General features: G+C 47.8%; 1 protein-coding gene across 1 annotated transcript; it reads right to left on the bottom strand.

Annotated features, from left to right (window-relative positions):
• Positions 1-9091: 9091 nt before the first annotated feature.
• On the bottom strand, positions 9092-10033 carry LOC308041709 (olfactory receptor 14A16-like; the record flags this gene model as incomplete). The annotated part of the gene is made up of 1 exon (XM_080346613.1): positions 9092-10033. The coding sequence occupies one exon, from the start codon at positions 10031-10033 to the stop codon at positions 9092-9094; it is 942 nt and encodes a 313-aa protein (XP_080202739.1).
• Between the last annotated feature and the right edge of the window lie 3886 nt (positions 10034-13919).

Raw genomic sequence — 13919 nt, 5'->3', positions numbered from 1 at the left:
AGTGTGTTGGGAACAGAAGGGAAAGGGAGAAACCCATTGGTTGAGGATAAAAACAGTGTAATAAGACAACTATAAGACTATAATAAAACAAGACTATATTTAATAATATACTACTAAAAATACAGATGTGTAAGATAAAATAATGATATTCAGTGCAATCCCTCATGAAACTCCAGTTGTGCTGAACAGTCCTGGAGCAGGGAACATCCTGGTCTCAAACAGCCAATCCCAGTGAGAGAGAGAGAGAGCAAAAAGGTAAAGTGCAGAAAGACCCAAGGGCTGACTGCAAAACAGAGGAATGGCAAAAGGCCGAACTAACTCCAAACTCCCAGTGGAACAGAACTTCCAAACAGAAATAACTAAAGTAGCCAAAAAAAATGAGCTAACAGAACTGACTAGCTGAAAAAGCTGGCTGCAGCTTTATACTGAGCATGGTGCTAATGGTAGGGAATATTTTGCTGATCAACCTGGATGTCAGTATAGACTATTAAAGCTATGAAGGAGAGAAGATTCTAGCTACATTAAGAAAATTAACTCAGTTTCAGTCGAAGCAGCATGTTCCCTTGACCTCCACACTTCAACAGGCTAGAGATGACTGGGCCTCTCAGCCTCTCCACAACATGACCCCAACCCTATCTTGGCAGACTTTCTCTGGCCACGTGACAGCTACTCCACATTTCTCCAGAACGGGGAGCCTCACACTGGGACACACCACTCCAGATGTGACTACACCAGTGCTGAGTCAAGATGGACAATAATGGTCCATGCCTGGTTGGCCACACTTCTGCCAGTGCAGCCCAATATGCTCATGGCCATATTCCTATTTAGCACCACTGGCTGCTATGGCATTACTCATAATGTCCAAACCCTTCTTGCTGAGACTGCTCCTCAAACAGTCATGCCTGAGTCTACCTTGATGTGTGGGTGTTGTTGTTTAACCCCGTAGACAGGTAAGTCCCACATAGCCACTTGCTCACTCATGATGTCATATAGTGTGGAACATCCCTTTGGTCATTTGGGGTCAGTTGTCTCAGCTGGGTCCTCTCCCAGCTTCTCATGCACCTCCAGCCTACCTGCTGTGGAGCAGCATGAGAAGCAGACAAGGCCTTGATGCTGTACAAGAACTGCTCAGCAATAACTGGAACATTGGTGTGTTATCAGTACTGCTTTGTGCACAAATCCAAGCCACAGCACCATATGGGTTGCTATGATGAATATTAATTATACTCTAGCCAAAACCAGTACAACAGGGTGGTTCTGCCCACTGATGCAGCGCATCAGAAGCTCAGAAGGAGAACAAACATTCTCTTTAGAAAACTTCTTGAGGTTTCTGTTGGTCAAATCCCAGAGTTTCTCAAGGTCTGTTTGGAGTGAAGCTCCATTATGTCAGTGGTTAAGGTGAGTTTGTAGATGGTTCACCTGTGGCCCCTGACTAGATCAAAGCAATAGGAACTAAAGGATGTGACAGAATAGAAATAAACAGAGGAGTCACTAGGTAAATGAAATTGCAGTGGGAAAGCCTGGAGCTTTGCCTTGGAATAGTTGACAAGTCTGTTGAGAGCTTGTGGGTCAGGATTAGCCAGGCAGACCAACATGGGTGACCTCTTAGTGCATGTCTGTTGTTGACTGCTTGTTGAGGAAGAAGTAGATGAGAACTTCATCAGGCCATTGGAAGAAGCTTCATGTACTCACACCCTGGGCCTCCTGGTCTTGGAAATGGACCACTTTATTAGCTCCCTGAGAGGCAACATAGTAGGGTACAAACCATCCAGAAGGCTTCTGGAGCACATCAGTGATAACTTCCCAAGTGTGCAGAGTTGGGATTAGGGAAGCCAAAGCCCAGCTCAAGCTCAATCTGCATTGTGACCTGAAGGACAACAAAAAAGGTTTCTACAAGTATATAAAGTGCAAAAAGAAGACTAAGGACATGGTATATGGTCCAGGATATGGAAAAGCCTGAGATAGTCAATGTTTTTCTCATCTCAGTCTTTACTGATAGGACAGACATTTGAGAATCCCAGGGCCCCAAGAGCAGAGGGAAATCTGGAGCAAGGAAGTCTTACCCTTGGTGAAGGAGTCTCAAGTTAGAGAACATTTAAATAAACCAGACATACTTAAGTCTATGGGAACTGAGGGGATGCACCCACAAGCGCCAAGGGAGATGGCTGATGTCACTGCGAGGCCATGCTTAATTCACTTTTAAAGGTCATTGTTACTGGGAGAGGTTCCTGAGGAGTGGAAAAAGGTAAATGTCAATCCTGTCTCAAAGAAGGGCAAGGAGCAGCATCTGGGGAGCTGTCAGAATGTCTTCTCTAACATCCTGCTGGACATGTTGATGAAGTATAGAGTACATAAGTGGAAAATGTGGTGTACTCAGAACTAACAGAACAGTCAGGCTCAGAAACACCAGGCAGGAAACACTATGAGGCCTGGTGAAGCACCAGGACAGCAAAGACTTCTGGCTCTGCACCCTAAACTCTGGGTATTATCTTGGGGCAGCTGAACACCAGCATTTTTCTCTCCAAGGCAATTTCCAGCCCAGGTCAGCTCCTTTCTGATCTCCTCCCGTCCCTTCTCTGATCTGGTCTGGTGTTCCTGATCCTTCACCTGTGCTCCCCACAGGGTCCCAACCTGGCAGTGATGCTCTGCAGAGCAAGTTGGCTGCAGGACCATAGGTGACACTGGCTGTGCTGATCAGTGAGGGACGCAGATGGAACTGGATGGGCCGCACTGACACTGAGCTCTTTCCCAGGGGTCTAAAGCTGTGGAAAGGGCTCAGAGCATTTCTCATGACTCAGGGTGTTCTCCAGTGCCCACATTGAACCATCCATGGGCTTTTGCTGAAGGAGATATTAATCATCCTCAGATCTCTTTTTGATGATCTTGCTGGGTCCCCACGGCCTCCCCTGGGATAGCAGAGGTCTTATTTACTTGTGGATAATGTCCTGGTTTTAGCTGAGACAGAGTTAATTTTCTTTCTGGTAGTTGTGTTTTGGATTTGGTATGAAAAGAATGTTGATAATACACTGATGTTTTGGTTGTTACTGGTTAGTCAAAGACTTTTTGTCTTCTCAGATGCAGAAGAATCTGGGAGGGAGCAAAGCCAGGGTAGCTGACCCAAGCTGGCCAAAGGGTATTCCTTACCGTATGATGTCATGCTACCTATATAAATCAGAGTTCCTCAAGAGGCAAATATTGTTGCTTGGTCATGGATGGACTATTGGTGTTGCAGTTACTAAGCATTGTGCATCACTTATTTTGCATATTTCGTTGCTACTACTACTATTATTATTATTATTATTATTATTATTATTATTATTATTATTATTATTATTATTATTTTATCTTCCTTTGCTATTCTGATAAAATGTTCTTATCTCAATCTATGAGGCTTTTTCATTTGCAGTTCTCTCTGCCATCCCACTTGGGGAGGTGAAGTGAGAAGTGTGGTCCCAGTTAACACCTGGGATTAAACTGCAACAGTTCTTTCTGGTGCACAACATGGTGCAAGAAGAATTTCAGATAGTAACAGAGTGACTAGAGTGTATTAAGGGACTTATATTTGTTAACAGTTGTGGGTCACAATATTGATTCATCGGTTGTTGATATTAGTTTATTTGATCTGAACTCTGCTCCTGTTTTTGCGATATATGTTAAAGATTAGTGTTGACTTTTGCAGTTTGCTGTGCTCTGAAATGATTAGTGTTGTTTTGCCTGGGAAACTGGTTATTAGAATACTGACCTTGAGTTTGATCTGGTACCTGAGCTTTGTACTGAAGCTATTGCTGTACAAGAATTAGGGAGGAATCAAAGCCAAGACAGCTGACCTAAGCTGTATAAAAAGTAAAGTTGCCCAGGGGGCAAATACTGCTGCTTGGAAACAAACAGGCTATTGGTGTCACAGGCAGTAAGTGACTTCATTGTGTATCACTAGTTTTGTGTATTCTATTATTGTTATCATCATGATCATCATTTTTCTCTTCATTTACTGTTCTAATAAACTGTTATTTTTTCAGTCCATGAGGTTTTTTCCCTTCTGATTCTCTCCTCCATTCCACTTGGAGTGAGTGAACGATTGTGTGGCTCTAATTGCCAGCTAGTATTAAATGACAACAGTACTTCTTGGTACCTAACCTGGTAGAAGAACAATTGGAGATAATAACAGCTACAGTAGAGCATATTATGGAATTTCTATCTCTTAACAGTTGCAGGTCACTATATTGATTAATCTGTTCTTGATATGAGTTAATTTTGTCTGAACTATACTTCTGTTTCGCTATACATGTCAAAGATGGGTGTTGGAGTTATCAGTTTGCTGTGGTCTGCAGTGATTAGCGGTGTTTGCCCTGGGAAATCTGTTATTAGAAAACTGACCTTGAGTTTAATCTGGTATTTCAGCTTCATACCAAAGCCATTACTGTACATCTGGCACCAACTAGTGGAGACAATTAATAATTATACTTCTTGATCTGAGACAATTTCATGGAGGAAATACAGAATGGCAGCTTTGCTACCTTCTCCTGTGATGCTTCCTCCTTCATTCAAATAACATCAGTACCTTCAAAATCTTTGGTACTTAGAATACTTGTATTGGTATCTTTTGGAATATTATTTCAGTTTTGTAGAACAATGCACAAAGAATCTGAAAAACATTTAAAAAGCAGCTGAAAAAAAACCAATTCCAAACAATGCACCTCTAGAAACCAATCAGTCTCAACCAGCCTCAAACAACCTAAACCAACCAAAACCAAAAACCCTCAGCAAACCCAAACCAAAACAGCCTGAACCACAAACCTTAAAGAACCAACCTGAGACAATTAAACTCAACTAAAACAACACACTTTCAACAACCTACAAACAATGCAAATGGCAAAGGAGGCACCAGGGACACCCAGCAGCTGTGCCCAGTGCCCAGTGTCACTAAGATCAGAGACAGCCCCCTGGGCCTCTTGTGCACAGGGACCCTCAGGGACAGCAGCACAAGGGCTCCTCCAAAGGGTACTGGGGAAGGTGGTGGTGGGGGATGCAGAGGTGGGCAGGGCTGCATCCAGGGGTCACCCCCATCTCACAGGGCCACCACCTGGCAATGTAGGCATCACAATGCTCCAGGGCAGGAGAAACAGCAACGTCCTTCTGTGCCCACAGCCAGAACTGGCCTGGGCCAACCCCAAGACATCCCAGAGGAAGTCCTGGAGGAGACAGTGGCATCACTTGACAGGGCTGAAGGGACCAAGGGAAGCGGCTGGACCAGGCTGCTGCAGCTTCTCTGCTGCAAGGCTCATCTCATGGGTGGAAACCCTTTTCAGCTGGACAGCAGAGGCAAGACCAAGGAAATGACTTCTTGAGGAGCACTGCAGAGCTCGATGTCTTCATCCACTGCAAAGCCTGTGGCAGCAGGCATAATATATAGGATACAGAGATGTTGCAAGTGGTCCAAATGACCTGGATCATCCCCTGGGGTCCTGACAGGCACAGGAAGGACTCTTGTCCCTGAGGTCACTCAGGTCACAGGAATCTGGGAACTCTCAGAAGCTCCAAGTCAAGAGAAAATAGGGCTTGGGAATCTCCTCAGAGGCGTGAGTAGCTTGTGGGATGAGGAGCCAAGCCTTGCCTAGGGAATATCCAATCACCATCCCTGAGGTCGGGAAGGAATTTTACCCCAGGCAGATTGGCATTGGTCCCCAGGGTTGTTTTGCTTTCCTCTGCAGCATTGAGCATGACCACTTCTCAGGGCTTCTCTGGTCCCTCTGGGCTCAGTGAGAGTCTGCTGCTCAAGCACTAACAAGATGGCCTTTCATGCCCTGCAGCTGGGGGGAGAAAGGCTTTTATTTTCTTATGCAGGAAAGTAAGTGTCCCCAGGGTTGTTTTTTTTTGGCTTCCTCTGCAGTGTTCAGCATGGCCCCTTGACAGGGCTTCTTTGGGCCATTTTGGCTGCCTGCTGCTCCTGCTGCATGAAGGTGGGCCTGGTGCCCCACACAACCTGCCTAAACCAAAACAACCTACCTAAAAGAAAAGAACCCACCCAAAACAACCAACATAAAACAAACAAACAAACAAACAAAAACTGGCTAAAAGAAAGAACCTAAACCAAAACAAACTACCTAAGCCAATCTACCTAAAACAACCTACCCTAAGAAACCCTAAACTGAACAACCTAAATGAAACCAAACCAAAAAACCTAAACCAACGCATCTTGAAACAACCCAACCTAAAAGCAACACTACCTGACACAGTCTACCTAGGAACAACTAAACCAACCCAAACCAAGTAACCTAAACCAACATCAATGGAAACACTTAAACCAACCTAAATAATGTAAACCAAACCTGTTTCACCCAACCTACCTAAAATCACATGCATACACCAAACTTATCAAACCACCTACCAAAAAGAACCAATCTAAAAGACCTTTAGAAGAGAAAATTTCATGCCCTAGTAAGGCCCTCATATTATCCATTACTAATTTTTCAGGTGGGCAGTGATGAGACTGCAATGGGAAATCTAGGGGCAATCAAGGGAGACTTTAGGGCATTGGGACAACTGTAGGAGGGAAAAAACAGAAAGCTCTGTATGATCCTCCTGCAGTGCAGACCCCTCCTCTGAGCAGCCTCCTCACCTCCTCTCCCACCCAGCAAAGCCTCTGCCCTCAGGGCCGGGGGCTCCAAGGCATGAACCAGCTCCTGTGCAGCCAGAGCTCCAGTTCCTCTGCAGACACAGGGGCTGAGAGCAGCTGCCCGGCAAGGTTGGTGTCTGGGAGGTGGCTGCACAGCTGGGGAAGGGTGATGCTGTCTGAGTGCCCAGCTGCCTCTGCCCTGGCCTCTCGCACACCCAGCCTCACCACATTTTCCTTCTTGCTCCACTGCTCTGTGTTCCTGCTGTTGTGATATTGTTCTTGCTTGAAAAAGGTAGTTGTCAAACCTGTCTTCAATAAGGGCAGGAATGAAAACTGTGAGAATTACACGTTGGTCACCCTACCTCTGTCCCTGGGAAGGAGATGGGACATGTTCTCCTGCAGCCATGTCTAGGCACTTGGAAAACAAAAAAGTGATTGCTGAACAAAAATGGGCAGGGGAAAGAAAGGTATGTTGTGCACATGGAATTTTCCAAGGTGTCAGACATTGTTTCCTGTGGTGTTCTTATAATGTTATTGGTGCTCTCTGGGCTAAAGAAGTGGATTTGGGGTGGGAAGTTGGTTGGATGATGAAGCCCAAATGTCAGCAGTTACCAGTGGAGTCCTTCAGTGACCAGTACTTGGGCCAACACTGTTGAATGTCTCTGTTCTCCCCCTGTATGATGTGACAGAGTAAACCTTCAGCTCCTTTGTGGATGGTGCAAACCTGGGAAGAGACCTTGAACAACCTCATCTGGTTCACCCTGTCCTGAGCAGGAGAGTGAGACAAGATGATATTCAGGGTTTTCTTCAAACCTGAGTTACTCTGTGATTCAAGGAATCTTTCCCTTAGAGAGGTTTTGGAAGACAGACTAGGGGGAGGAACAAGAAAAAAAAAATAATTAAAAAAAAAAAGAGGCAGATGAGGAGACATTTCCTCTTGTCCTATCACTTGTTACTTGGGAGAATAGACCAACAACCTCCATGTTCCAACCTCCTTTCATGTATTTGTAGAGAGTGAGAAGGTCTCCCCTCAGCCTCCTTTTTCTCCAGGCTGAACAGCCCCAGTTTCCTCAACTGCTCCTCATCACATTTGTGCTCCAGCCCCTCACCAGCTTTGTCGCCTCCTCTGCACTCTCTCTAGTATTTCAATGTCCTTCTTATAATGAGGGGCCCAAAACTGAACACAGGATTCAAGGTGGGACCTCACCAATGCCGAGTACGGTGGCATGATCACTTCTCTAGTCCAGCTGGCCACACTGTTCCTGATACAAACCAAGATGCTGGCAGCCACCTGGGCACATGGCTGGCTGATATTCAGCCGCCTGTCAATCAACACCCCCAGATCCCTCTCTGCCAGGCAGCTTTCCAGCCACCCTTCCCCAAGCCTGTAGCATTCCTGGGGTTGTTATGACCCAAGTGCAGGACTTGGCACTTGGCCTTGTTCAGCTTCATACAATTGGCCCCAGTCCAATGATCCAGCTGGTTCAGATCCCTCTGTATGGCCATCCTCATGTCCCACATCATAAGGAATGGACATGGGGACCTCACTTCAAGGAAGCACACCCCAGTGCTGCATTCAGGTGGTCTCCCATGGGATGTTGCTGGCAACATGAAGTAACCTCGTGAATGATTGTTCCACGGGCCTTCATGGAACGCGCAGGAATAGCTGATGGCATTTGGTTCCACAGCAAGAAATGGAGGCCAATAAGAATGTTCATCCAGCCGGCATGCTGATGAGATGCTGAGATCTCCAGACCAGGTAGTTGGCAATCTTAGGTGCCAAACTTGCAACCTAGGACAGCATGAGAGAATTGACGCAGAGGATCCTCAGGAAGGTCCTGCTGCAGCAGTGACAGGGCAGCCTGCCCCGAGCTGCCAATGGCAGCAAAGAGTTTCTCTTTCCATGTCTGCACACACACAGTGCCCTGCTCTTCTCCTGGAACATCCCATCTCTCCACAGAGCCTTCTCCCGAGAGACCTCATCTAGGCTGACCCAGCCAGCCATTCCTGCACCCCCTTCCCATGCTCTGCACAGCCTTGAGCTGGCATTGCTGCTCTGCAGAGCAAGTGGGCTGTGGTGCCCAGGGCCATGGGTGGGTCTGCAAGGTCATGCTGGTCAGGATGGGATGTAGACCCTGCTCAGGTTTGCTACTGGTCTCTCCATCTCAGCACACAGACTTGGCTCCTGCAGCTCCAGAGATCTCGGAGAGAGGATCTTGGACAAACAAGTCAGTGCAGGGTCTGTTTTTTTGTTTGAGCACACAGAATGAACACCTTCTTATTTATACAAAGTCTGTGGGTCACACAAGACAGGTAGATGCTGACACAGAAATGGGATAAAGAATGATTTCATTTTTTGTCACCAGCATTAATACAACCAAGAAAAGCTAAAAAGCAAAGAAACCAACCAAGCAACCTACCAAAACTAGGCTGAGTGCATATTGAGTTACACTATGAGTGATATGCACAGAGAAGATATCAGTTCATTACTGCTTCTGAAAAGTGAACAATCATCACTTTCCACAAGGCATTCTTGAGCTCCTGGTTCCTCATGCTGTAGATGAGGGGGTTCACTGCTGGAACCACCACCGAGTACAGAACAGCCAGCACCAGATCCAGGGAGGAGCAGGAGATGGAGGGGGGTTTCAGGTGAGAAAACACACCAGTGCTGATAAACAGGGAGACCACGGCCAGGTGAGGGAGACACGTGGAAAAGGCTTTGTGCTGTCCCTGCTCAGAGGGGATCCTCAGCACGGCCCTGAAGATCTGCACATAGGACACCACAATGAACACAAAACATATGAAAACTAAACAGGAACTAAACACAAGAAGCCCAACTTCCCTGAGGTAGGAGTGTGAGGAGGAGAGCTTGAGGATTTGGGGGATTTCACAGAAGAACTTGTCCAGGGCATTGCCCTTGCAGAGTGGCAGTGAAAATGTATTGGCCGTGTGCAGCAGAGCAGTGAGAAACCCACTGGCCCAGGCAGCTGCTGCCATGTGGACACAAGCTCTGCTGCCCAGGAGGGTCCCATAGTGCAGGGGTTTGCAGATGGCAACATAGCGGTCATAGGACATGATTGTGAGCAGATAAGTCTCTGAGGAAATGAAAAATACAAACAGAAAGAGCTGGGTAGCACATCCTGCATAAGAAATGACCCTTCTGTGCCACAGGGAATTTGTCATGGATTTGGGGACAATGGTGGAGATACAGCCCAGGTCAAGGAGGGAGAGGTTGAGGAGGAAGAAGTACATGGGGGTGTGGAGGTGGTGGTCACAGGCTATGGTGGTGATGATGAGGCTGTTGCCCAGGAGGGCAGCCAGGTAGATGCCCAGGAAGAGCCAGAAGTGCAAGAGCTGCAGCTCCCGTGTGTCTGTGAATTCCAGGAGGAGGAACTCGTTTATGGAGCTGCAGTTGGACATTTAATCTCCCTGTGTATGGAGCACTGTCATAAGAGGAAAAGAGAGTGACAAGTTAGAGGAGCACTGAGCAAAATCAAAGCCATTTCTCATTCACTCTCCTCCTGCTCCACACCCCCTTATCCTTTTCCAGACTTTCCTTCAGCTCCGAGGCTGAGCCCTGGGTGGTGCTGGCTGGAGGTGCTGTGAGGAGCAGGGCCTGTGCCCGCTGGCTGCTGAGGAGTCAGCCCTGCTCTGCAGCAGGGGGCATGGGAACGGCGGAGCAGCAGCCAGTCCTGGGGTTCAGTTTTGGCAGATGGAACTGCTCCTGGTGCAGAAGGGCCTGTCAGCATCTGTACCCCTAGAACTGAGAAACTGAGATGGCAGAAGGTAGTTTGAGATGTTTGGTTTTCTACAGCTCCCTCTCCCCTCCCACCCTGAGGAGTGTTCTTAGGTGTCAGAAACCCTCAGCATTTCTGCTGCACTCAGGGAGAACAGAGGGAGTCCTGTGAGACCAGAGGAGACCTGAGGTTCAGTGCAGAGTGAGGGAAGCTGATCTAAACTTCTGTCTTGCTCCAGCTGCCCTGGGCTTGCACTTATCCAGGATGGAGGCTGATCACACTCCCACGTTATTGTGAAACACCACCAGGCACTAATGAGAGCAGAGGGATCCACCTCAGACCACAACATGTCTCACCCTTTTCTAAGGTCTCAGCATCCCACGTTTAGCCCAGGATACACACAGCTTATTTCACAAACCCCATTTTCTCTGTCATAGCATCTCTGTGCTTCTCCATGGGGCTTTCAGATAACAAAAAGATGCTATAGAACAGGTTGTCATGCTGGAGAATGGAAGGAAGCCTCAAGAGGATAGCTTAATATCCGAATGATGGCATTTGATTCAGGGAGACACAGCTCATTCCCCAACCCCACAGACTGCATTGCCCACAGCCCCACAGGTCAGAGGAAAGCTGGGACACGTGTGCCCATGGACACACCTGCAGGAAAGGAACCACAAGATCAGGCTGTGACTCTGCAGCTGAAACTCCCATCCCCAGAGAGCCTGACAGCAAGAACAATATCACAACAACAGGAACACAGAGCAGTGGAGCAAGAAGGAAAATGTGGTGAGGCTGGGTGTGCGAGAGGCCAGGGCAGAGGCAGCCGGGCACTCAGACAGCGTCACCCTTCCCCAGCTGTGCAGCCACCTCCCAGACACCAACCTTGCTGGGCAGCTGCTCTCAGCCCCTGTGCTCTGCAGAGGAACTGGAGCTCTGGCTGCACAGGAGCTGGTTCATGCCTTGGAGCCCCCGGCCCTGAGGGCAGAGGCTTTGCTGGGGGGGAGAGGAGGTGAGGGGCTGCTCAGAGGAGGGGGGCTGCACTGCAGGAGGATCATACAGAGCTTTCTGTGTTCTCCCTCCTACAGCATTTCTTGTTTTGTTTTCCTCTCCTTCCTAGATCATATCCCTGCTGTCTGGAGGTTGTTCTCCTGGGAGGTGTTTCCCTGTCCCATGTCTTTTCTCTATCAGCACCCTCAGATCCCATCCCAACCTCTGTTCCCTCACCCTGGCCCTACAGAGACCTGGCTGTTTGCAGGGCTCTGCCTGGGCACATGCTCCTGTTTGTAGGTTGGAAAAATGGCATGTCAGAACAACACTGGTGGGTCCACCAAAGGTGATGCTGGTGCTGTCCATAGATAGAGGAGTTGCCGAAGGCCACTTAAGCTTACAGCTCAGTGGTGTCAGTAAGTTGTTGAAGCATGAGAGCTCCTTTTTCTTTTTTCTTCTCCCATTCCACAAGGGAAGCAAATTGAAAACACAGACTCAGAAAATCTCCTTAGCATTTCAATAATCCCTGCCTTTACCTTCCCTGTGATAAGTGCCCTCAGAAATGTCCTGCCATGATCTGGATCTCTGAGCAGCCCTGATCTGTACAGCACACTCTTGAGAACAGGAGGACCTTCTTCTGCCAGGAGTCCTCACAGTGTTGTTGGAATCTCCCTGCACAGGCTGAGCATTGACCCTGGCAGGCGGCAGAGTCCCTGTCCCAGCACAGCCCGAGGTGCATGGACCCTGCTCTGCACGACAGCCCTGGGCACCCCTGGCTGCACACACATCTTTGCAATTTGTAGCTATCCATGGGATAAAGCAGCCGTCCTATCCTTCTGAAGGTGCAGCAGAAAAGCCGTGCTCCAACTACATGCTCCATGCTGGAGGAGAAATGGCAAGGCTCCTGACACATCCCATAGAATGTAGGACATGCCAGCTTTAGAACATCTTTCCAGGAACTGCTGCATTGCCCTGGAGTAAGAGACTTACCATGCTAAGAGTTGCGAAGATATTTCTGCAAGTGAGCTCTTCTCTTTCTTCCCACCCCAGACTGCCTTTAACCACTCTCTGCCTGGCTCCTCTGCCCTCGGTGCTGCAGGCAGAGCCCTCAGCCCTGCTGCGTGTGCAGAGGAGCTGCTCCTGGGCAGAGCTGTCTCTCTGCAGCGCTGCCACTTCCATGAGCTCCCTCTGTGCCAGGAGCCCAGCCCAGCTCAGCAGCACAGGAGCAGCACAAGGTGGCACTTTCTCTGTCCCCTCTGGGCTCCCTCCAGGTGTCACTGGAGAAAAACCTGTTGTGAAACTGTCTGAAGTCATCACTGTTGTTTTCTCTCTCAGCTGGCCAGACACACATTTCTAGAAGTGTGATTTCCCCTCTCAGAGACAAAGTTACCTCTGAATATCATCCTTTTTTGGTTTATTATTACATGGGACAGACAGACAGAGAAAGGGAGTGATCTCCTTTACCCCTGCTGAGGGAAGGAATTCAGCAGAGTCAATGGAGGAATCCCATCCTGCATTTCTATTCCCAGAATTTGAAGGAGACTCAGCTCCCTCCCATCTCTGCCACAAACCCACGGGAGGTGGGATTCCTCTTTCCTCTTTTCAGGTGGGCATGGGATAGACAAACAATATAGGCATGTCAGCCTCTTTTCTCAACTCCAGTGCAAATTAATGGAAATGGAAGGCAGGAGTGAGATGTTCAGATTCAAATACCTGGTGACATTTGAGTGTCCAGACGTGGTGCATGGTATGTTCAGGTAACTGCAAGCTATAATGGAGAAGTTCATAAAGACAGGGTAATATCTTAGGGATGATACATGTGGAGCTTGGTGTGAAATTCCTTTGACCAAGTGAAAAGACAGATGATGTCCCAATAAAGGCCAAAAGAACCATTTCCTACTCATTATGTTCACAACAGTTTATAAATATTTTCATATGAACAACTGCAGTCCTATACCATCAGGACAGCTCAGTCTCTCTCTTGTCAATCAGCTGAATTTACCAGCTCTCCAGTGACTACACTGGCAGTTGTCCCATGTTCATCCCCACATTGCCTCCTTGAATTCAGGGCAAATATTCAATTTCATGTTCAAATCCAGGCCCATAGAGCTACATGAGATGCCAAGGCTAGCATGGACCACACAGGACCTCCAGGAAATCCATTCCCATTCAGGGCAGGTGTGTCACAACCGCCACAGACAGCATTGCAGGGTGGGATTTCTTGTCTGTGTGCTGTTGGTTGATACAATCAGTGCAAGGCATCAGACATCAGAGAGGCAAGGTCTGTCTCTTCTCCACCCAACAGCCACAGGCATTGCACAAACAAGCAGCAGATCACACAGGAATCTTTACTCACTCTCCTGAGGGTACAATCAATGAAAAGACCAAATACTTTAACAGTGTGCCTGGATCCATCTTGTCTGCAAGGTCAGCATCCTCAAGTACAGTGATGGTTCATATCAAAACTCAGTTGAAACTCAAAGAGGAATTCCAGGGCACCCATATAAACTGTTGCTACTTCAACAACAGCTAAAGAAGAACCCTAAATTCTGTGAGACCACTACTAAATTTAGTAAGACTAG

This window comes from Nesoenas mayeri, assembly GCF_963082525.1.
Source record: "Nesoenas mayeri genome assembly, chromosome: 6".
NCBI lineage: Eukaryota > Metazoa > Chordata > Aves > Columbiformes > Columbidae > Nesoenas > Nesoenas mayeri.
Note: the sequence above shows the minus strand (reverse complement) of the source record. Positions and strands in the feature narration are given on the sequence as shown.